Source organism: Magallana gigas, chromosome 3, assembly GCF_963853765.1.
Source record: "Magallana gigas chromosome 3, xbMagGiga1.1, whole genome shotgun sequence".
In the NCBI taxonomy this organism is placed as follows: Eukaryota; Metazoa; Mollusca; class Bivalvia; order Ostreida; family Ostreidae; genus Magallana; species Magallana gigas.
In genome coordinates this window covers 2,642,077-2,665,318 of record NC_088855.1, presented here as the reverse complement: position 1 = coordinate 2,665,318, position 23,242 = coordinate 2,642,077, and the positions used below count along the sequence as shown (strand labels likewise).

General features: G+C 33.3%; 2 protein-coding genes across 3 annotated transcripts; one reads left to right on the top strand and one right to left on the bottom strand.

Annotated features, from left to right (window-relative positions):
* Window positions 1-25: 25 nt before the first annotated feature.
* LOC105318723 (serine/threonine-protein kinase Chk2) lies at window positions 26-10,573 on the bottom strand. Its single transcript, XM_011415962.4, has 16 exons — window positions 10,314-10,573; window positions 10,017-10,141; window positions 9,499-9,577; window positions 6,413-6,478; window positions 4,927-5,017; window positions 4,406-4,514; window positions 4,075-4,128; window positions 3,619-3,683; window positions 3,226-3,325; window positions 2,800-2,838; window positions 2,633-2,680; window positions 2,220-2,383; window positions 1,881-1,996; window positions 1,705-1,790; window positions 1,382-1,456; window positions 26-1,217 (listed from the first exon to the last, which is right to left on the bottom strand). Exons 1-16 carry the CDS (start codon window positions 10,429-10,431, stop codon window positions 1,113-1,115), a joined length of 1,440 nt encoding a protein of 479 aa, XP_011414264.3. The 5' UTR covers window positions 10,432-10,573; the 3' UTR covers window positions 26-1,112.
* Window positions 10,574-15,951: 5,378 nt separating this feature from the next.
* On the top strand, window positions 15,952-22,068 carry LOC105318727 (caspase-6-like). 2 transcript variants are annotated; one of them, XM_034481363.2, is made up of 8 exons: window positions 15,952-16,206; window positions 17,841-18,021; window positions 18,302-18,408; window positions 18,917-19,054; window positions 19,557-19,776; window positions 20,064-20,243; window positions 20,527-20,636; window positions 21,340-22,068. In XM_034481363.2, exons 1-8 carry the CDS (start codon window positions 16,057-16,059, stop codon window positions 21,484-21,486), a joined length of 1,233 nt encoding a protein of 410 aa, XP_034337254.2. In that variant the 5' UTR covers window positions 15,952-16,056; the 3' UTR covers window positions 21,487-22,068. The 2 variants fall into 2 exon arrangements, with proteins under 2 accessions (XP_034337254.2, XP_011414268.3); XM_011415966.4 differs by having other exon boundaries at window positions 15,953-16,206; window positions 18,917-19,084.
* The last annotated feature ends 1,174 nt before the right edge of the window (window positions 22,069-23,242 follow it).

The following is a 23,242-nucleotide window of genomic DNA, read 5'->3' as shown; positions in this document are numbered from 1 at the left end:
GGTAAAAATAACAAATAATGCAATGTTAAAACATAAATCTAATTTATTTGAACATGTATTTACAGATCAACAGTGCAAATTTACAACCAATAAAAAAATCTAAAAAAAAAAAAATGCTACAGACGTGGATAGGGAGTAAAGTAATTCAAAATACATACAAAATGATGGCTTTTATTGTATTCAAGCGGCAAAAATTTTTGATTTAACTATACTTGGGCAGTGATATGGTTGGCACTCATAGACTTGACATTAAAGTATCAAATGAACCTGTATTAAACCTTTACACACTCTCTCGTGTACATACTGAATATTCATTCACAATATAATACTTAAACTTTAAATCAAGCAATGAAAAATCAGCTTTTAAAAGCATGTTAATTTTAATTTCAAAATGCATTTTCAATAATGGTCAATAAATTTGTCAATAAAACTTAACAAAGAAAACTGACAATCTCAGGTTTTGTACAAACATGAATGTAAAGAAAAACATCACTCCTTAAAAGAAAAGAGATACATGTGCATGCATTAATTTTAAGATCTTGGTTTTATGTAATGTAAAGATGCCCAAAACTCAGGAAATGATGAAAAATATTATCAGTATTTTATATAATAATGATGTAAATACCATTATAATATACTAAATTGGTAAATGTTCTGAAAATGAATTAAAAATATATATACACAACATAAATACCTGTTGATGTTTGATATATATCTGGTACAAAACTTGCATTGAGAGAGTTTCAAAATCTTGTAAATGTAATAAACCAACTATTAAACTAAAGTCTTGTGGTTAAAATAATTAACAAAGAAGTAGATGTACAACCCTAACGATGTTAGCATCAGATGAAGTCTATGACAAATTCATGTATTCACTAAACACGCTCAAGTTTGCATATGATCAATCACGTGACATCACGAGTACCGGTAATAATGTAAGATGGCCCATGGTTGTGTTGACTGGTCCTCACAGTGTGAAGGCGCTACTACTCGACTAGAGAGGGAGCACACGTTACTTCTACACAAACAATAACACAGAGTTGCTTCTCTCCTCTCCAGACAGTAATGTACGTCTGTTACAGAGTACTGGGGGAAGAGGAAGTGTTCGTCCATTATGGAGTACCGGGGGGAGAGGAAGTGGAGTTGGTGTCCGTCGACGTCTGACGTTTGGCCGCCGAACATTCGTTGGCGTTCTCCAACGATCGCTTCCTGTTAGGCTAAAAAAATTTGCATTAATTCAAATTATTTCAAAATAAGAGTGCCTTACATGTATATTACATCCAGTAAATGAAGATTCAATCAAGTACAGTAATGGTATTCTAAAACAATAAAAGAATTCAGAGAATACAGTTTATCATTGGTTAATATTTGATCTACTGACCTTAGAGAGAGGTGGGGCCATTCCTCCAGACTCTGGATACATCAGCATGTTGGCTTTCTTCTTCATAGCATCATCCTGGAGTTTGATTTAAACTTAATATCAATAGTATTACATTACACAATATCAGTAGTATTACATTACACATTAACTTACTACTGGTATCCTAAGTGCAAAATTTTGAAAACGGTTACATATCTAATCCGGTGCTCATTATAATTTACTAGTTAAAAAATGTAATAAATTCACTCAGAGCAGTTGAACTACACATTGAATTATATTATAAAAATTATGCAATAATCACATTACACTGAGCCATGACTGACCTTGAACCAGGGATGACCTATAACCTCTTCCAGGGTCGCCCTCTTCTTGGGGTCAACAGTCAGCAGTTTCTTCACAAGGTCAATGGCTGCAGAGAAATTAATAAAATGAAAGATGTGATATCTATGTTGACTAATTGTACATAGTATCATTAGGTGACTTAAGCTGACTTGGGTACCTTCCTCCGAGATGTCCTTCCAGTATTCCTTGGGGAACGAATAATGTCCTCCAATGATTTGTTTGTTAAGAGCCATGTCTTCTCGCTCATCCGAAAAAGGGGGGTAACCCACCAAACTGAAAGGTATAAAACGATGCTATGTACACGTGCATCATATCTAATGAGTATTTGTTTTATATTCAAACAAGACAGCATAATTTTAAGAATGAACAAGATTTTACCTACAGTACACACGTATTGCATATTTCAAATGACTGGACATCTTGTTCACTATTCAAATGTTAAGTAATAATTGGAACACCTTTGAACCAAACTGTTCTAGAACTACTGAATATGTACCAGATGTAGATGATGACGCCTAGACTCCAGCAGTCAATGGCCTTGGTGTATGCCCCCATTCCCACGGTCAGCAGAATCTCGGGGGCCAGGTAGGAGGGCGTCCCACAGAACGTCTTCATCATGGTCCCAGCATCCACAAACTTGGACAACCCAAAGTCTGTCACCTGAAAGGTAAGTACAGAATAATAAATCAGATATACATGTATAAGAATAATAAATCAGATATATAAGAAAACATGTATATTTCTTGATTGTGAAAAAAATTCAACTTCTAATAAATGTAAATACTGTACCTTACATAAAGTAAATAAATTGATGAAAAACAAGTTCATTTTAACATGCTACAGAAGTCTAAAGATACATGTATAGAAGCATCTGGTTGGCAGTTAGTGATCCAGTACTTATGTACTAACCTTGATCAGGGTTTCATTTTCTTCAGTTGCCAATAAAATATTTTCAGGCTGAAAATAATCAGAAAACAATGATAGAATCATTGAAATATACAACACAGTACATTTAATGCAGTGTTACCCAGTATCTGGATGATCATCCGTCCAATGCATCACTGTCAAATACATACCTTGAGGTCTCTGTGGGTTATTCCTTCATCATGTAAATACTGAAACAAAGGAGATAATGAATGACACAGGATGTGACACGGTTATAAACACACATGAATAGAGAGAGAGAGAGAGAGAGAGAGAGAGAGAGAGAGAGAGAGAGAGAGAGAGAGAGAGAGGTGTCTGCAGGCTTAAATTATGTTTCATTTTAAGTACCTAATACATGCAAGTGTACAATAAAAGTCATATATACATGTACATGTAATATTCTGATCAGATCTAACTTTACTCATTCAAATTCCCTGACTCGTTTTTACTCCTTGTGGAGGTCTTAAGTGGATCACCCAATGAACATATCTACATCTAGTTAGAAATATTTTACTGTGTCTGAGGACACACAATAGAACATTCTATGTACATGTAGTCTACATCATAGAGAGCTTTACCTTGACAGCACACACCATCTGGTAGGACATGAGTTTAGCGGTCGGTTCATCATACTGCCCTATACTGACCACCTTATCAAACAGCTCACCCCCATCCACCCTAAAACGGTATCACAAAACTCATCGTGATCAACTCATCATAGCGTACATACAGAAAAACCTTGGGAAAGCCTCTACTGTTCTATTACCAATTAAAATAGCTACAAGTGTATTTACACAAACAAATCAAATGATCATTTCATAACCTGTAAGATTATACATGATTATTCATCAGCAATGCACACTAGAACTCCAGTGTTTATTTCTTGGAATATATGCACAACATGTGTATTGAATTCTGTTACTTGCTATATCACTATAACAGTGTAGATACTGTACCTGAGATTGACTTACAATTCTAGAACTATGTACAGTACATCAGGGGAGTCCACCACATCCTCAATCTTTATTATACAGGGCTGTAAACAAGAGACATCTCTATAAAATATTGAAAATACTGGGCTGTAAATAAAGGGCAACACAATGAATAACTACCAGGTATTTAAAATACTGTGGAATCATAAGAAATCATGGTGGCTCAATTTTCGTGGTATTTGTGTGTAGCCCTTCCCTACGATTTTACATCCTCCACGAAATCAAACTTTAAAAAAGTTAGTTTATTTACTGAAACTAAAAACAGAAGCATCCACGAAATAGCACTCCCAGGAACTAACAAAAAACCCACAATCCACTAAAATTGGCCCCCATGGATTTAAATATTCCACAGTACACAGCTGAAGCAAAAGTAAATAAAAGTCTTGACGTAAAAGTTTGAACTTTTCACCATCCAGAAATCTAGGCTATACTCACGTGTTTTAATGCTTTTAATACTTTAACTTCATTCATTACTTGTTGACCTAGATTCTGGTGACAGAAAGAAAATAATTCTGAATCAGTTAAAGACGCATCGTCTTACAAAAAAATCACACTTCACAAATCATGTTGTCTTCAGTTAATCATTAATCACGTTGTATACAGTTAATCATTAATCATGAACGTAATCACAGGAATAATAGTTATCATCAAATAAATTTGCGTAAAAATATCATGCTAGCAAGGATAAAATTGGGAATTGTCAAATTGAAAAAGCTAGCATATTATCATAACTACAAATACCCCGTATAAATCTTATTCAACTTACAACTTGATTTACTCCACCTATGGTGAATTTTTTCTTTGATATAATTTTTACAGCGAATCTTTCACATGTTCCTTTGGAAAATGCTACTTTCACCTCTCCACATGCACCCCTATTAAACATAGACATCAATCAATCAAATGTCTGATGGTTTCTCAATCAAAATACACTTTCATGGCCACATTTCAGAACTGTAGATTTCTAATTTAACTACATGTACAGGAATAAATATTTGTGTCAAATTAAAAGAAAAACTCCATTGCACTTTGTTAATACTGGTAGTTAAATACTATATATGGAATTATTAAAAAAGATAACTGCGGAAGATTTTATGTTTTTGCACTTTGGAACAAAACAGAGAGATTAGGAAAATATATATGTACACTTAAAATAAGTGTACAGTGTGCTGTTTGAAGACTGAAAAGAATAGCTGTAAATATACAAGACTTATTAGATCACTCATCATGGAAAAAAGTTAAACATATCAGCCATCAATGATTATAATATATGTACAAAGGTCCTACTTTCCAAGAGTCCTTCCCAGGGTGTATTTATCCCTGATCTCTGCTGGTAATGTCTTGTCTTCATCTGTATTCAGATCCAGGTACATATAGGCTGAAACAATCAGATGGCTATAGCATTGTAAAGGTATATATAGGCTGAAACAATCAGATGGCTATAGCATTGTAAAGGTATATATAGGCTGAAACAATCAGATGGCTATAGCATTGTAAAGGTATAAACAATCAGATGGCTATAGCATTGTAAAGGTATATATAGGCTGAAACAATCAGATGGCTATAGCATTGTAAAGGTATAAACAATCAGATGGCTATAGCATTGTAAAGGTATATATAGGCTGAAACAATCAGATGGCTATAACATTGTAAAGGTACATATAGGCTGAAACAATCAGATGGCTATAGCATTGTAAAGGTACATATAAGCTGAAACAATCAGATGGCTATAGCATTGTAAAGGTACATATAGGCTGAAACAATCAGATGGCTATAGCATTGTAAAGGTACATATAAGCTGAAACAATCAGATGGCTATAACATTGTAAAGGTACATATAGGCTGAAACAATCAGATGGCTATAGCATTGTAAAGGTACATATAGGCTGAAACAATCAGATGGCTATAGCATTGTAAAGGTATATATAGGCTGAAACAATCAGATGGCTATAGCATTGTAAAGGTATAAACAATCAGATGGCTATAGCATTGTAAAGGTATAAACAATCAGATGGCTATAGCATTGTAAAGGTATAAACAATCAGATGGCTATAGCATTGTAAAGGTATAAACAATCAGATGGCTATAGCATTGTAAAGGTATAAACAATCAGATGGCTATAGCATTGTAAAGGTATAAACAATCAGATGGCTATAGCATTGTAAAGGTATAAACAATCAGATAGCTATAGCATTGTAAAGGTAATAACAATCAGATGGCTATAGCATTGTAAAGGTAATAACAATCAGATGGCTATAGCATTGTAAAGGTATATATAGGCTGAAACAATCAGATAGCTATAGCATTGTAAAGGTATAAACAATCAGATGGCTATAGCATTGTAAAGGTATAATATCAATGTATAATTGAACATGTTGAACTAATTATTTGTAAAATACAGGATAACTGTATTGTAAAATACGAGATAAGGTAAACAAAAATATAACTAAGGTGGTATACAGATAAATTGAAGTTATATCCATGTACAAATATATTGAAACAATTTGAAAACACAGGAAAACTGTCTTTAAAAATTATTAAGCAATAATCAAGATAAGAAAATATGACATTAAAACCAGGCCTGACAAAGAATAAGAATCACTAGAAATTAGGATGCCATTTGTACTCTGTCACTTTGTCTGTCTGTCTGTCACTTTTTCTGTCTGTCTCTTTCTCGTATAAATATACATGCGTGGACAAATGTTGTGCCCTATTCAATGACAATTATACTGTGTAATTTAAAGACTTTGGGTATCATTCTACATTTTCTCACCTTTGTTTTTCTTTAAGGCCAATGCAATTTCATCATTGTTCATCAAAGCTTGTTTGTTCCCTTTCCCTGTGAGCACAGTGAATAAAGATAAAATGAAATGTTGTTTTGCACCTCCAAACTCTCTTAGATAAATGTAGGGTATTGTGGTGTAGTGAAAATGTCTAAGGGTAGGATAGATATCACTGCAATAAATATATTGGTACTGTACCAGTTATCGGCTAAGACCAGTTATCGGCTAAACTGAGAGTTCGGGTTTATAGCATGTGACTATCCGAGATTTTTAAATTCAGTCGTCTGTTTCGAATAAAGAAAAGTAAGTCTGATTGAAAACTTTCTTGAATATGATATACAATGTATTAACGACATTAAGATATACAGGGCTTTATGTACGGTTATGTTTTTAAAGGTTGTATAGTTTAGTGTAGATCAGATTTCTTTAACATTAAATTCATTAAGTACCATTGACTTCATTTTTGGTTCTGAATAATATTTTCTCTATAGTGAATTAATTTTTATTCACATATTAAAAACTATGTTTATTCAGAAAGTACAACTTTCGGCAGTACAGCATATCAGTATATGAATAATAATTGCTATAATTCACAAGAATGAGATATTTTGATTCCCTTGAGTCTAAAATCAATTGGGGTTCTTGGGTATTGAAGGAGTTCACACCTCCACAAAATTAGATCTTTACCTATTGCCCTGGGCAGTGTGTTATGCTGTATAAACATATGAAACATTATGGGACATTTAATTATTGTATAAGTAAGTAAGTAAATAATTTATTATAGTGACATGTGTATATAGCATGATTACAAAATTCATTTTACAAATATAACACAATACACCCGGCCCAACGGACCTATAAGTCACTTTCAAACTGTTACAATGTGAATAAATTTTACATGTTTTTGGGAGCAAGATGGCTTTGTCAATTGTTTCTGTCTTAAATTGTATAATTCATTAATAAAATAAGCGATTTGGCGGGGGTAGTTACATATTAGGTCAACGAAAAGAGTACTGTCATTTGTATTATTTTGACTTACAGTTAAATCATATCCAATTTCATAAAATAATTGACTTCTCTGGTTATTAAAGAATGGACAACGTAATAAAAAGTGCTTCTCAGTTTTGATTTCGTTAAGATCATATAAGTTACATATTCTATCCTCCACCGGTTCTCCTCTGTAGCGACCTGTTTCGATCCTCAGGGGGAGTACACCACATCTAAACATCGCCAATTTTGATCTGATGGGTTTTGGGAGATCTAGAGTAACGTATTTTTCGACTGTGTAGCTGGATTTAAAAAGGATATATGAACTAAGTTTTAGTATACTTTGGATATCGTTGTGCCATTTGGTTTCAAAATTTGTACGTAACTTTTCCTCTGCGTAGTGTAAATTACAGGGTGTAAATTTGAATTTAGTACTCTCTATGTTTAATGATTCCATGGTATTTTTAACTTGGGAGCTCCAATTAGAACTATTGTTTTGCTCATGGTCCCAAAGAAACACGCGCTTGGTGATGCGTTCATTTTCCATGTACCGTATATACTCGCCTATAAGTATGGTTCGCATATAAGTCGGTTGCCTTTTTCCAGCTTTAATTTGAAGATTTTGCTGTTGACTCCCTTATAAGTCGGGTTACTTTTTCAGGACAATTGATGTACAAATACTCTCAATAAAATACCACATTTTATCATACATGTTTTGAGTTCTAAAAAAAATTGTCCTTTTTTCACCCCATAATTGCTTCTTGACTATTTCTATCGTGGGTCTATGATGTTAATAACTTTTGATTTAAATGCCATTATTTTTTATAACACTAATTTCAAGTTGGTAATAGCTTCAAAACAGGTATCTAAATAGATTGAAAATTTGATGATAGTGATTTATTTCCTTACTGACTGATTAGGTTGGTAATTAGCCCCTTAAACTGGGGTGTTGGCTTGTGTTGTTTTAGATGACATGACCCCTATATCTATTATCACCTTAGGTGTGAAAAACAGACTGCTTGAATTTTCTTTTTAACTTCACTGCATTTATCTGTTTATTATTTAAAAAGAAATATAACTTACTTCTCTCTTGTAAAAATTTGTTTACTATGTCTCACCTATAAGTCGGACCCCCACTTTTCACTCAATTTTCTACTCCCAAAAATCCGACTTATAGGCGAGTATATACGGTAAATTAGTCGATTCCAGAGACGCAACATATTCTTGTGGCGGCAATTACAGCTTAACCACCCGCTCTCCCCTTGGACTGCTAGCAACGGAGTAAACTGATGGACACCAAGGAAATATCATTATAATTTGTATAAACGAAAGTCCATGCCAAACATGTATAAAATCTATTTATCATTATAAGACACCTTTATTATATTTTAAACTTGGAAAAAAGTAATTGAGATGTAATTGAAAAGTAATTGAAAATACACAATATTTTTGGAATGTATTTAAATACATTCAATTACTTGTAATTGAAGACAGACTCAATTACCAATTACTTTGAAAAATGTAATTAATTACACTCAATTACAAATACTTTTTTCAATTACCCCATCCCTGGATTTTACTATGTTATTATCGCAAAGCCAATAACTGGTACCGTTAATCGTAAAACATGGCAAATTTGAAGCCTGCTAAAAAGCACAAAAACAAGATGCTCTGAGTTCTAAATAATGATATAATAAAACTGATTAATAAGGAAATCACCTTTTAAAGTATGTCAAGATTTAACCAAAAATATCAAGAAACAAGGAAATACGAAAAGAAACGTTAAATTTTAGCCGATAACTGGCACAGTGCCACTATGTTACATGTAATAATGTTAAATGTAACAGTTACACAACTGCGTTGATTTTCATATTCATGCACCTTTCATGCTTTAATTGTTCACAACCAAAGCCCAGCCTGATTGATAAAAATCACAAGGCACAGGCATTATAAAATTTTATCTCTTCTATCAAATTATGTGATATGCATGTCAAATTCTAGTCAATTGTAAAATGAAACAGCAAATAATTACATTAAAGGGTGACACATACTATGATGATATTCCTAATATACAGAATGGAAAACTTACCAACTTTTTCACCATTAACAAAAGTTCCATTGCTACTTGTATCCTCTAAAAACACAAATTCTCCAGTACTAGTAGTTTGCTGTAAAATAATTTTATAATGCTACACAGTCAACAATATAACAAAAATTAGATAAAAGGTTATATCTTTACAACATTTCAAATTCAACTTAGGAAATGTGGGGGCGGGTATTCAAGGAATTTGGACAAACTTAATTAATGCTTACAACCAGTTTAATTACCCAAATGGATAATGACAGCCCTTTTGAAAAATATTTTTCCAAATGAAAAAAAAATGCCCATATCCTCAAAAAGTTTTGAAACTACAGAGTGATCAATCTCCAAAGGCTAAACAGTTAAGTAACAGAAATACTTGTCTTCGAAAATTTGTGACATTCTAATTATATTGACACATATTTACAATGTTTTATTGCAAATTACAAAATCTAGTCCCAAATGGGATGTGTATCTATATATCCCATTAGGATAATATAGGTACCAACATGTTCAATGCAAAATACCTTTATCAATTTGAAGTGCACTTTGCTATATGCTTGAAAACACTGCTTGTTCTTTGCCATTTGCACGCTGAATGAAACGTCACAGTTCTCACCGCGGCCAAATGTGTATTCGTCATTCTTCAGATCTAATAGGAAAAAAAGTACATTTTAAAGCTCGAATTTCCTCGCACTTGTACGCTGTGATTTTTTAGCTAAATTCCAAAGAAATTTACAGAATAAGCATTATGATACGATTTTTGACATTTACTCCGGGCGCATTCTAATACGCTTGAATTTAGTGATCCCCAGTCTGCCTACCAACAGTGACAAATCCTGGCCCCAATGGCATGAGTCGGGCCCACGGCTGGGTCTCCTCCGCCTCTTCCTCCTCCCCACTGAACTCTCCGTCAATGAGGTCACACGGCACCGTCTCCATACTGCTCTGAGGGTTGCTGTCGGTGTTCTGCGATTCGTGTCTTTGTTGCTCTTGACTGTAATCATATAATTTCGCCAGTTCTGCAACCACCGATTCACATGCCGGATGTGTACAACGGTAATTCCCAAATTGCACATGCGCAAGCGCATTACGATTGCGAAATTCTGTTCCCACAGGTTTCGCCCTCGGCATATTTGGCCACCATACTTAATTAAGTAAACAAAAAATTAAATAATATACAATATTTTGTTTAAAATCTTATGGATCTATTACACGACACCATTAAAATTTGCAGGAGCACGTAAGAGATGTTACTATATGAAAATATATTTAATTGTAAATACTATTTATCTTATCTTTTATCTTCACTAAAATGTAACAATATGACTATCCCCTTTTCATCCTGTTGAAATCTTACTTTACTCACTTCTCTTTATCTTTTAACAAGCAGCGCACCCTACTCAGAGTACTCAGAATTGAGGGCGAGTAGTATCGAGAGATAGATAGATAGATAGAAAGAAGTTAGTATGTAATATTTGAGTAACTGGTTTACTCTTAACCAAAGCAATCCGGTTAAAATTGTGTTGTCAAGGTATTGTAGCACAAGTTTATGGTCAATTATTTTTTCAATTAGTCTTAAAGATAGGAAACTGTTGTTTTGCAGATCAGTTGTACATTTATCAATTTCATAGTGCATAAAGGGTACCCCTAACGGTTATATTGTACAGATAACTCCCATTACAGTTTTCGAGATAGGAAGTTGTTTTCAGATCAAATGTACATATTTTACCGAAATGCATATTATAGTTACATTTTGATTTTTGATGATTTATAGAAAAATACTACCCGTTGAACCTACTTATTCTTTGGCATATCATTGCATATAAAGTATACGCCATTTCTCTGGAAACATGTAGATAGTGTTTATCAAATTAGTGTTAACAAATAGATTATGGATACTGTTCACACAAAGGAAAATCCGGTTTGCTGTCATCTATAAATGGCAAGCCAAATTCACAAAAATGAGCTAAACATAGTTTCACAGTCGATAAACTAGGTTTATCGACTGTTAACTCTAGTTTACGGATCGTAAACTATAGTTACCGACGTTAATCTATATTTCACATCTGTAAACTATAGTTAACGCGATAATCTATGTTTCACATCTGTAAACTATAGTTAACACTGAAAACAATCATTTGCGGTTGTTAAACATAGTTTATCTGATAAATAGGGTTTTATGATCAGTACACTACGGTTTACAAATCTAAATCACACCAAATTCACATAAATAAGCAAAACATAGTTTCACAGTCGATAAACTAAGTTTATCGCCTGTTAACTAAAGTTTACGGATCCTAAACTATAGTTACCGTCGTTAATCTATATTTCACTTTTGAAAACTATAGTTTACGAATGCAAATCTATGTTTTTCTGTCTGGAAATACACGTTAACGATAGATTTTGCTGATAAATATAGATTCACATCTGTAAACTATAGTTTACATTCGTAAACTATAGTTTAGAGTTGATAAATATAGTTTCACGATTGTGAAACTATATTTATCAGATAAACTATGTTTTACAATCGTTAATTACAGTTTTCGGTTCTAAACTATAGTAAACTGTCATTTATACCATGCTTTACAAACGTAAAACTATGTTTATCACATTTTTGTGAATTTGGCGCCTTAATGTCTAAATAATACAATTTGCATTCTTGAACTATAGTTTAGAGTTGTTAATCATAGTTTCACAATTATGAAACTATATTTTTCAGATAAACTATGTTAAACAATCGCAAATGATTGTTTTCAGTGTTAACTATAGTTTACAGATGTGAAACAGACTATCGCGTTAACTATAGTTTACAGACGTGAAATATAGATTAACGTCGTTAACTATAGTTTTCGATCCGTAAACCATAGTTAACAGTCGATAAACCTAGTTTATCGACTGTGAAACGATGTTTAGCTCATTTTTGTGAATTTGGCGTGCCATACATATATTGACAGCTTTTTCTCTTGTTCATGTTTATTCTTTAGATTAACATGTCTATATGTATTTACAGTCGAAAAAAAAATAAGACATTTTATTGATTAATTTTTAAATTATCATTGGTATTAACCCTTCAAATATGTATTAACTATTTTATTCATAATAAATATTTTGCGTATAATTGCTGTTTTGTGATATATTTTTATTTCCAAAAATATGTTTTTATTTAGCATATTGATATACACTGTTAATTAAACGGTTAAATTATTTGATTCGGTGTAGCAGTTTTTCTTTAAATTTGCTGGATGGGTATAAAAATTTACAATACGTCACATTGTTTAATTTTGATTTTCCACTCACCCAGTAAACGTAAATTGTGATATTGTTCATTGCAAATTTTCTGGTTGGGTGTAAATACAAAATTTCAACTACAATATATAACATATTTTTATTTTTATACCTACATCCCCTCAGTATATTTAAACTGGGAGTATTTAAATTTTGTATTTACATCCGCCTATTAAGTAATGAATGAAGAGAAAATAATAACAATCGTTTTTTTTTTAATTCATCTCCCCTAACATTTGTGAATATTAGTATTTCGGAAATGTTAGAGATTTGAGACATGCTGTACAATCATGTACATTTTCATGCAAACTCATTCCTAAACTTTAGTACTGAGTAACTCTACCAATCTTGAAAACAGTTATTTTCAGCATTTTATTTTGGCGTAAAATGTGTGATTAGGATAATTCGGCATGTAAATAAATATGATAAACATAATCGAAACAAATAGATTATATTTAGCAAGTTAGCAACCTAAATTTTGTACAGGATGACAAAAACGGAATTTTGCCTTTAAGCTAGTCTCTATATAGCTTTAATCACAAAAACTTCGTAAGTCATATAGAGAAATTTATCAACCATTATTGCTTCTTTACTGAAGTGGTAAATTACAATTTTTTGATAAAAAATTCATGTATGAAATTGAAGTACAGGGTCATGCTATGGGGTCTGAGTAGGCGTTGAACCTTCCTTTATTTTTTTCAGAGGTTCAAAATCTACATGTATATTTAATGAAATTGAAAAACTCGAAAAAAGAAAAGATCAATTATAATCTTTGAGGAGCTATGCATGCATATGCAGAAAGTTGCCTGTTGCTTCAAAAATAGTTCATCTGGCAAGTTAACAAAACATTGTTAAAATCGAATAAATCGAGTCAAACTCAGATAAAAATATGCCAACTGTTTATTTATTATGATGCTGTTTCCGGCGGTGGCTCTATATCGTGGCTTCTAAGAATAAAGCTATGTCGGTTTGCCTAAAAAGTAATGATAACAGCCAGTATTTGTTGGACATATTAATCGGATATTATGGATATTAAGTTTATATCAATATAGCGGACAATCATTATTTTCCAGTGAAGGGAAGAGTTACATGTAGGGTTGATGTCAGTTTTTGAAAAAAAAAATATAGAGACATTATTTTATGTTATGTTCTAATACACTTGAAAACAAATATCCTATTTTCTTTTAGCTATGAACATTCTGACAGTAAAGACCCCGAACAATACATCCTTGGTCACCTTAATAATGAGTACCACGTAGGAATGATAGTCAATTCTAAGTTCAAAAAAATTGCTATAGCCCGACTCGCACATCCAATTCAGAAGCAAAAGGCCATCTTAGTTTATTTACATTGTTTAATATCAGGATAACACGTTTTTTGTCTTAAAGAGGCAAGAATTCATTGTTACGTAAACAAAGCACGAGTCTTATAATTGTTTACAAATAATGTAAAATAGGGAATTACCATTTCTTTGACAAAATACTTGTAAGAAACGAGGCAAACTTGTTCAATGTGTTTATGAAAGATAGTATCAATAGAAGAAAGCAACATTTTATTGAAACGTATACCAATAAAACACATATGTAAACAATAACAGGGCTCGAGCTTTGTTTACAAAACAAAGAATTCCAAACTCTGTATCATGCTTATAACTTAATATCTGACCTTCAAATTTTGATAAAACATTAAACATACCCATATTAACCATATTAAAAATGGAAAATAAAATTTAAAATTTTGAGTTCAAATCGTGTCCAAGTCCCTTTAATATTAAGTGACTATTATCGGACATATCAACCGAAAACAAATCAGCCATGGAAGGTCCGCATATGTATTGGATAGTTTGAAAGAATAAAATTGTTAGAAGTTTATAAATGTACATGTACATTAAACCGTGTAGAACTGAAATCTGATTGGTTAAGACGCAGTTCACAATCCGTTTTATTAACTAATCAAAGGGATTTTGTTGTTTTATTACAAATTAAATATTTGCGTCTATTTGGAACTGCCGGTCAATAGACTGCGATCTATTCGACCGCCGGTCAATAGACTTCGATCTATTGGACCGGCAACGTATTTCAGAACGCGGGTATGTTAATGTTACATCCTTTCGATAGTTCTCAGGAAATGTATATTCCTTTACATAGACGCTGTTTTTAGTACTTGATGAAACCAAATTCAATGTTATCAAAATGGAGTATCAAATAATCAACAGCTTTAAAGCCTCATGTAAAGTAAAAGACTATTTAAAATCTAATGGGTTGAAGACTCCCCCTTCTTTGTGTAAAGTAATATTAAATTGAGATGTTGTAATGCATGCACCAGGTTTTGTGCATGTAAAATATGAAAAAAAATCTTAGTATATTGCATAATGGCACGAAAACCATCTACAATCTGCAAAATAAACTAAAAAAGGAATTAGGTAATAAAACAATTATTAAATGCTTGAACAGTCAATGGACCAGAATTTTTTCCCTTGGTGCAGGGAACAGCTCAGTATGATCTATTGCCCTCGGCCGTTGGCCTCGGGCAATAGATCATACTGAGCTGTTCCCTGCACCTCGGGAAAAATATTCTGGTCTATTGACTGCTCAAGCATTAAATAACTGTATATTATGAACTGCATCTTAACCAATCAGAGTCTAGTATTTAACATGAAAGTATAACAATACAAACTGTTACCCTCCCAAACAGGCACTATTTATATAGTATTGTTTTTATTTGAAGTGACTTTTTGCTCTGAAAATACAAGACCTCAACTAACTCATAAAGATCATATTCGTTAATTAGGCATTGTTAAAGAAATTTTTCGCTATTTAAAAAAAGCATTAGACCTTCCTAGAGTACGCAAGATGAGTATATCTTAAAAATGCAAAATAATTTCACAAAAATTATGTCACCATACATTCACCAAATGAAACCACATCGTCTCAAGCCACGGGTTTTGTGTCCATTTTATTGTGGAAATAGAAAGGACACAAAACCCGTTGCTTGATACGATGGCAAAACCACGTAATTTTAATAAAATAAAATAGAAGTCACCTTTTGAAATCACATCTCATTTTTAAAAAAATTGAACTGAATTAAAGGGGATCTGAAAAAAATCATGTATTAAGAACTTTAAATAATAACACACTGTTTACAATTTTTTCTCTTTAAAATTACTCAAATCGAAAACGAAACAAGTAGCCTAAACGTAAAGGGGCAGGTTGTCTGGCAACCTTTGATAAACTAAATGATCTACTTTCGTTTTAAACCAAACCAAGCGAATATCAGATTATGGCAAACGAGGAGGAGTGGAAAGATTCTATTCGCAGGAACTATTCCTTCTTCAAAGACAACATCGCCGATCCTCATGATGTTGTGCAATATCTGTTTGGACAAACAAACCCTCCGATCATAACCGACAATCAAAAGGACCAGATAAAGGTAGGATAGGCCCCCTTTATCACGGAAATTCCCCAAAAATCAGCACCATAACGGTTGTTAAATGACTGTGGCATCAGAATTATTTGATGTTCATGCCATATACAACGTGGAACTTTTTTTTTTAGCTCACATGGGCCTTCGAGTCCCGTGAGCACTGTACCTGTGTACGTAAATAATTTTGTTAACAACTATATTTGTAAACAAAGAAATTTGCTCAAACGTACTGATTTAATCCCAATTGGTTAAAAGTAATACTATAACGTGTAGAACATTTAAAATCAATTAAAAAGGGAGAAAGAAATATGGAACGCCATAGCTGCCTTATATGGCTATATCATCTGAAGATGGTGCTTTATTATATAATGCTGTGGTTATTTCATGTGAAGAAGATGCTTTATTGTACGAAGATGGTGCTTTTTTATGTTAAGATGGTGCTTCATTATATGAAGATGGTGCACAGGGGCATTGTATTCACTCTACACTCTCTGACATATATATATATAAATAATACACAAGGGAAGAATCGAAAGTAGGACATGATCTGTAATTCTACTACAGTTATTGCCGAGATCAAAGAGATGCCGCGGACATTATTCTCCAATATACCACGAACGTCTTCAGTAAATTATCAGATCAGAAATACCCATTTGTCTCGCACTGATCTTGAAAGTATAACTTTAAACCGTAAATTTTTTTAAAACCATGTAAATTTCACGTGTTAGTTCCAGTCAAAACGATGTGTATTGCCTCAAATGTTTATTTTAAAGAGATGAAAGCGGCTGTTCCTAGGACCTCCCTACCACATTTTCACTGCGTGTTTTTACATGATTCAAAGATATTTTATAAATAAGTGAAGAGTATTAAAAACCCAAACCTTTGATCGATACACATGTAAACATTACTAACAAAACCGTTGGGGTTACACGGAACAGCCGTCAAAATGACCTAGATCGTCTCTCTATATGAGAAACGATTTGTAGAAATACTGGGCTGTTAGTAGAATAGATATAAAGTTCTTGTTATCGTGAATGTTGCAGGATAACCTCCTCGGTCTCGAAATGTTGTTTGAAATATAAAAGCCTCGGCTTTTATATTTCAAAACAACATTTCTCGACCTTGGAGGTTATTCTGCAACATTCACGAAAACTCGTACTTTATTTCTCAAACAATATATGTAAAAAAAAAAACAACTTACTTGACAAAAGTTACGCAAATCCTCCCACACAATGTTGCAAATGTTGTCAAAAATCACGTTCACACTTAAATATTCCTAATAAACTCGGTAAAAAACCTTTTTTTCCCATTAAAACCGCTGTCTGCTGCTGACATTCAATCTCTTCGCCCAAGATGAATCTAAATGACGCAATTCAGTTAAATCGTCGCTTGGGCCTATAGTAATGGTGGCACCTGCTATTTTGGTGATAATTTTATCCTTTGTAAATGGAAGTAACGAAATGTGAAAATCTTAATCAGCTTATATTAAAAAAAAGCTATGTTTGATATTTATGATTAAACTTCTTAGATTTCAAAAGTTATTTCTCGTGTAATTTGTAAAGAAGACTTAGAAGACCGATTTCAGCCCGAGTATAGGTATAATACTGTAACGCATGAAACATCGATATATACTATTATAGGAAGAGCGCACCCGATCCGAGCAAGTAGAAAAGATGTTGCATATACTAATGATACGAGGCCCTAGGGTGCCCCAGTGTTTGTTTGATGCCTTCATGGGGACACATAACGAAGAGTGTGCCAAGAAGTTGGCTCCTTATCTGTTAGCCCAGGAACAGCATGCTCTGAAGAAGACAACATCAGGTAAAGGGCTAAGGCAAACATTTCTCAGAATCCCTGTCTCACTTGATATCAATAGGACAAATTGACACCCTTAGGTGATATTTAGTCAATATCAAATTGCTAATCTTTAGCATTTTTTCTCCTATAATAGTTTGAATTTGTAATCTTGAGTCATACATCTTTGAACAATTATACTAAATAACAATTCTTAAAAATATGTGTATGTTTTACCAATACATCAAATTTGTGACAGTCAGAGTTGTCAAATGACTGTATTAACAAGTTCCCCTCTCTTGTACAGAGTGGCCTCCCCTTCACGAGGAACATTTCGACATGAAGAAAGTACCTGTGACCTATCTAAAACCTAACGACCCCTGCTGCTTTCTCCAGTATAACAACACAGAGGAGGTATTTTTCTGAGAATTTTTCTCCATCTGAGATGAAAATGATATATTGAATGATATATATACTGGGGTGCAAGTTCTTATTCGCATGCATGTTAATATTGTTATTGTACCATCACACCACACCCCCCCCCCCCCCCCCCCACACACACAGGTGAGATATTGTGTCAGGTGCATATGTAACAGAAAAACATATTGCCTCCCCTGGGGTATGAATCTGGGTCCTCTTGCATGCAATCCGGCTCTCTACCAATCAAGCAAATGATAATCCACTAACCAGAGCTATTAGAAATGCCATAATATCAAACATTTCCACATTTCATAAAATATGAAAACTACTTGTCCTGATTATTCTATCAGAGGATAAAAAGCAAAATTATTTTTATATATACACTATATTCTACACAGTAAACTGTTCTGCAATGTTAATGCATATAAAGTACGTACTGAGCAGTTTTATTTTTTAAAACCCTTATTTTACTACAACTTCGGATCTTTTTCTGTGTATTAAGGTTTACAGTATGCGACGAAAAAGTCGAGGATTGGTTTACCTCATCAACAACGAAGAATTTGACGACCTTCCTCGGAGATATGGAACAGAGTTTGATAGAGACGATCTAGCGAAGTTATTCACAGACCTTCACTTTGACGTAATTGTAAAAGATAATTTTACTGCTGAGGTAGGTCACTATCTCTTTTTATCAAAACATTGTTCATTTACTGGTAGTTTCTTCTGTATCAAAATGAACTGGAAAAGCCATAAAAAATAAACTTAATACAGTTTTATTTAGTTTATTAGTATTTTATTTTTGATTTTATTACAATATTCGGAAAAGGCGATAACATTCATTTTAATGAACATTTTTAAAAAGAGTTATTTCCCTTTTAAAAGAAAAAACAAACAAACAGATGCGCCGGTACCAGGTGACAAACAACAAAAATAGGCCTAAGCTATTTGTATGTCGATTCATATTTTAATACAACCGAAGGCAAATCCTCAAACCCCTGATCCAACCTGTAAAACAAATTTATTTCATTGTTACTTAATTGTTCCACTTTCTACATTATTCTGATAATCTACAGATAATGAACTGAATGTTTCTTTTACTGTCTTGCATAAACATGATAGTCTGACTAGTGTATATTTTCCAGGAGATAAGGAAGACCACTGAATCTATCAGCAAGTGTGACAAGATGAAGGACTGTGACTGTTTCATTTTTATCATTTTAACTCATGGTGACGAAAAAGGAGTGTGTGGAATTAATGGAGAATCTGTTCCTGTGTCAACACTCACCGAGATGTTTGAGCCAAACAACTGTCCAGAATTGAACGAAAAGCCCAAAGTTTTCCTTATCCAGGCCTGTCGTGGTGGTGAGTCTGATTTCAAAAAATTAAAGAAATGTAGTCTATGCTTGCCGTACCTTTCATAAAATTTGTAAAACCGATTTATTTTTAATACATATAGTTGCATGGTCTTGCTATCATCAGCTTTCCTCAAGTCTGAGCATTGTTCTCAAATATATGGACCTTTCTTTGAAGGATTTGATTCGAAAACTGAGTTGATTTAAAAGTGGTTGGTGATGGTTGGGCCTGTTCTACGTTTTATTTAGTAAAGCCTTGAACACTTTAATATTAACAATGTTTATTTGAATGTATAGACAAGAAACAAAAGGTTTGTCCATCGGGAGGTCCCGGCGAGAACGGATCACAGGGTGACGGGAGCGGTGATTATGTTGATGGAATGAATGCCTCTGATGGTGGTCGGGAGCTCAGTATATCCGCCACACAAACTGTCCATTCCAAATCAGACTTCCTTGTGGCTTACTCCACTCCGGAAGGTAGGCTGTGCATGATTTTTCCGCTCTGATGCCTTAGTGTATTCTTGACTTTATACCATGACATGGTCAATGATTTTTTAACGGAAGCAGAAGGCCAAAGTCCAGCAATACGTGACTAAAGCAATGTAGATAGAGAACAATAAAATCAAAAGTCAAGAAATGCTTTGTTAAACATCATGTTTTCTCCCTAGTTTATTTTAAATTACTTAAACATTAAAAGAAAATTTTCATATTGGTATAATCCAACTACTGTTGAGTCGGAATATTTTCCTGCTTTTTGCAGGTTCACTGTCGTGGAGGAAGATGGATGCTGGATCCTGGTTTATGCAGGCCATTGTTTGGGTCTTCAAATCCGAATCCCACGTCAAGCATCTTGTTGAAATGCTTGGGAAGGTAAGGCTAATTCACACGTATATATATCAAATGAAACCATTCGATTTTCTCGTGCAGTAATCTGTAAACGTATTATATTTAAAGTGTACGATATCTGTCTGATTAAAATCAAACCTTCAAATGCTGCATTTACTGGAGATTCTTTATAAGTGAGTACTCCATTCCGCGATTCGACCTTTTTGCATCAAATTGCGAGAATATAAAATCGCAATCACTAATTTTTTTTATCATTGTTTCTTTTAATTTACATCTGTCAGAAAAATAAAAGCGAGATTTTAGAATCCATGACACGTGCCTCTCGCGATATCGATTTTACGCGGATATTTATTCCTCGCGTTTAATTAGGAATTTACAGTATTTTTTAGATTGTCGGCGCGGCGTTTATTGACACTCCAGATCTGAGTTAATACATAAGTATACCCCCTGTATTCTCGCTATAAACAGAGCATGTGTAGGTTTGATTTTAATCACACTGGAACGATATTTGGCAGAATTTTTTTTAACGTGGTTTTAAATTTGCGCATACATGTATCTGTATGTACCTATTTACAAATATAATTATATGCATAGCATATAGTGACATACTTCTTTTAGCAGAGGCCGTTTTTTGCCAAAAAACATGAAAAAGAATGCACAGCTTAATTGCTGTTATACAGTAAATATTTCATTGAAGTCTTTAATATAACAAGTTTTGTTTTGTTAGGTGAATAATATTGTTAGTAAAGGCAAGGCAAAAAGTGGTTGGGGCCATTATGTGACTGTATCCAAGTACGAATCATCTCTCAGGAAAAAACTCTTCTTTTTTCCTGGAATCTATGGAGACAAAAAAGTCCACACAGATTGCATATAGAAGCCAAGAATTCGGCTGTGTACATCTTATCAGACATGTGAAAGAAAACCTAATGCCTCAGCAATCTTCGACCTTGACATTGCTTATGATCCAGATACTTTCATGTCACTGAATGTCTTGTTTCCCTTGTAAGGGAAATGGGAAATAGACATGTATATGTATTGGAATAACGTATCTGCCTTCATATTATTACCTTTTCAGAGAAATGGGTAAGCCATATGTATTATTTGAAACAAGATTATCATCTTGAACCATACATGTATACGCTTGACTGTAGAGTGTAAACATAGGATCGTTTGCTTCTTTCCTCAAGTATAGGGTTAAACCCTGTTGAGTAATGCTGGGGGTAGTACAGTGTATAATCATGTAGCTGAAATAATTTCTGTTCACCGAAGTCAAAACTATGATGTCACCAACATCGAGTTTACTGGAGTTTTGTAGAACACTTGTTTGTAGCATGGCTATTCTGTGTAAAAATGGATTTCACTTTTCTATTTTTGTATACTTATAACATAAAACTAAGCCATGGAGAAGATTACAAAACTCGTGCAAATACAGCAGGAATAAAATGATGAAGTGATTTGTTTTGTTATGTCTGTTGATGATACTATTATACTTATCCTAACGACCCTATTGCAAACTCTGACTCCTGGAGGTTGCATACATATGCAGCTCTAAAAACTCCCTTTGTTTTTCTAAAAAAAAAATATATTTATTTTTTTGGTATTTAATTATAATGAAATACAATAAGTTATCAAAGTGGTTGCATTGATGTTATTGAACAGCTGACATGTGACTGAAATTTATTAAGTTACAGTGAGTTTGTTATGCGTATTAATTTGTATTTTAAATGAAGCATATTAAAAACTTTCTATTAAAAGAAGATTTTGATATGATCTTTCCATTCCTTTACAAAATTGAAAATCTCAAACAGACGCACGCATATTTTTTTTTTATTTTTATAGGTAGAAAGAACTGTTTTCTTTGAAATATACAGGTTTTTTTTCAATATTTCTAAATAAAATCACCGATGATCATAAAAGTGCTAAACATTCAGCGGAATCCTGTCTTTAAAAAGTTTTGCACAATTGAAAGCTTTTCTAGCCGCCCCCCCCCCCCCCCGGCCCCACCGTACCCCCGGAGATCAAGATTTGAACCAAGCACTACGGGAGATTTAATGGTAGTTGTGTATTTATAAATATAAGCGTGTGTTAAAAGGATATCAATCGACAAACATGCGCTCATGGTAGAACAGACAAAAAAAATTTTTCTTCTTGCGTTTGCATTCTTTGTTGTTAACGGTAGACTTCTAACCCCAGGTAACTTTTTGGATACTAGCATGCAAACTGCTAGATGATATCATTTGTCCATGTATATTTATCTTCAATCCAATCGAATTATTAATTCAATGGGTCCAGAACAAAGCTGGCGAGTTTTCAGCATTTCAGACGCATAATTTTGAGCCCCTTGTGTACACATGTATGTACATTTTTTTTCCGCCAAATGTCAATGAGAGAAGAGACCTTACTGAAAGGCTAATAAAAAATATATATGAAAAATTATTGAATTATCATCTTGGCAAAAAAGCATTATAATATTGAAATCTGACTGAGACGGTTTGTTGAATTTTGAAGTTAAGGCAGCACAGCGAATATGTATAAAATTGATATGAATCTCCAAAGAAGACATTTTTTGGCCAAGAAATTGCTTAAATAAAAACTATACGATGGGAAAGGGTCAAAAGATTCAGTAAATC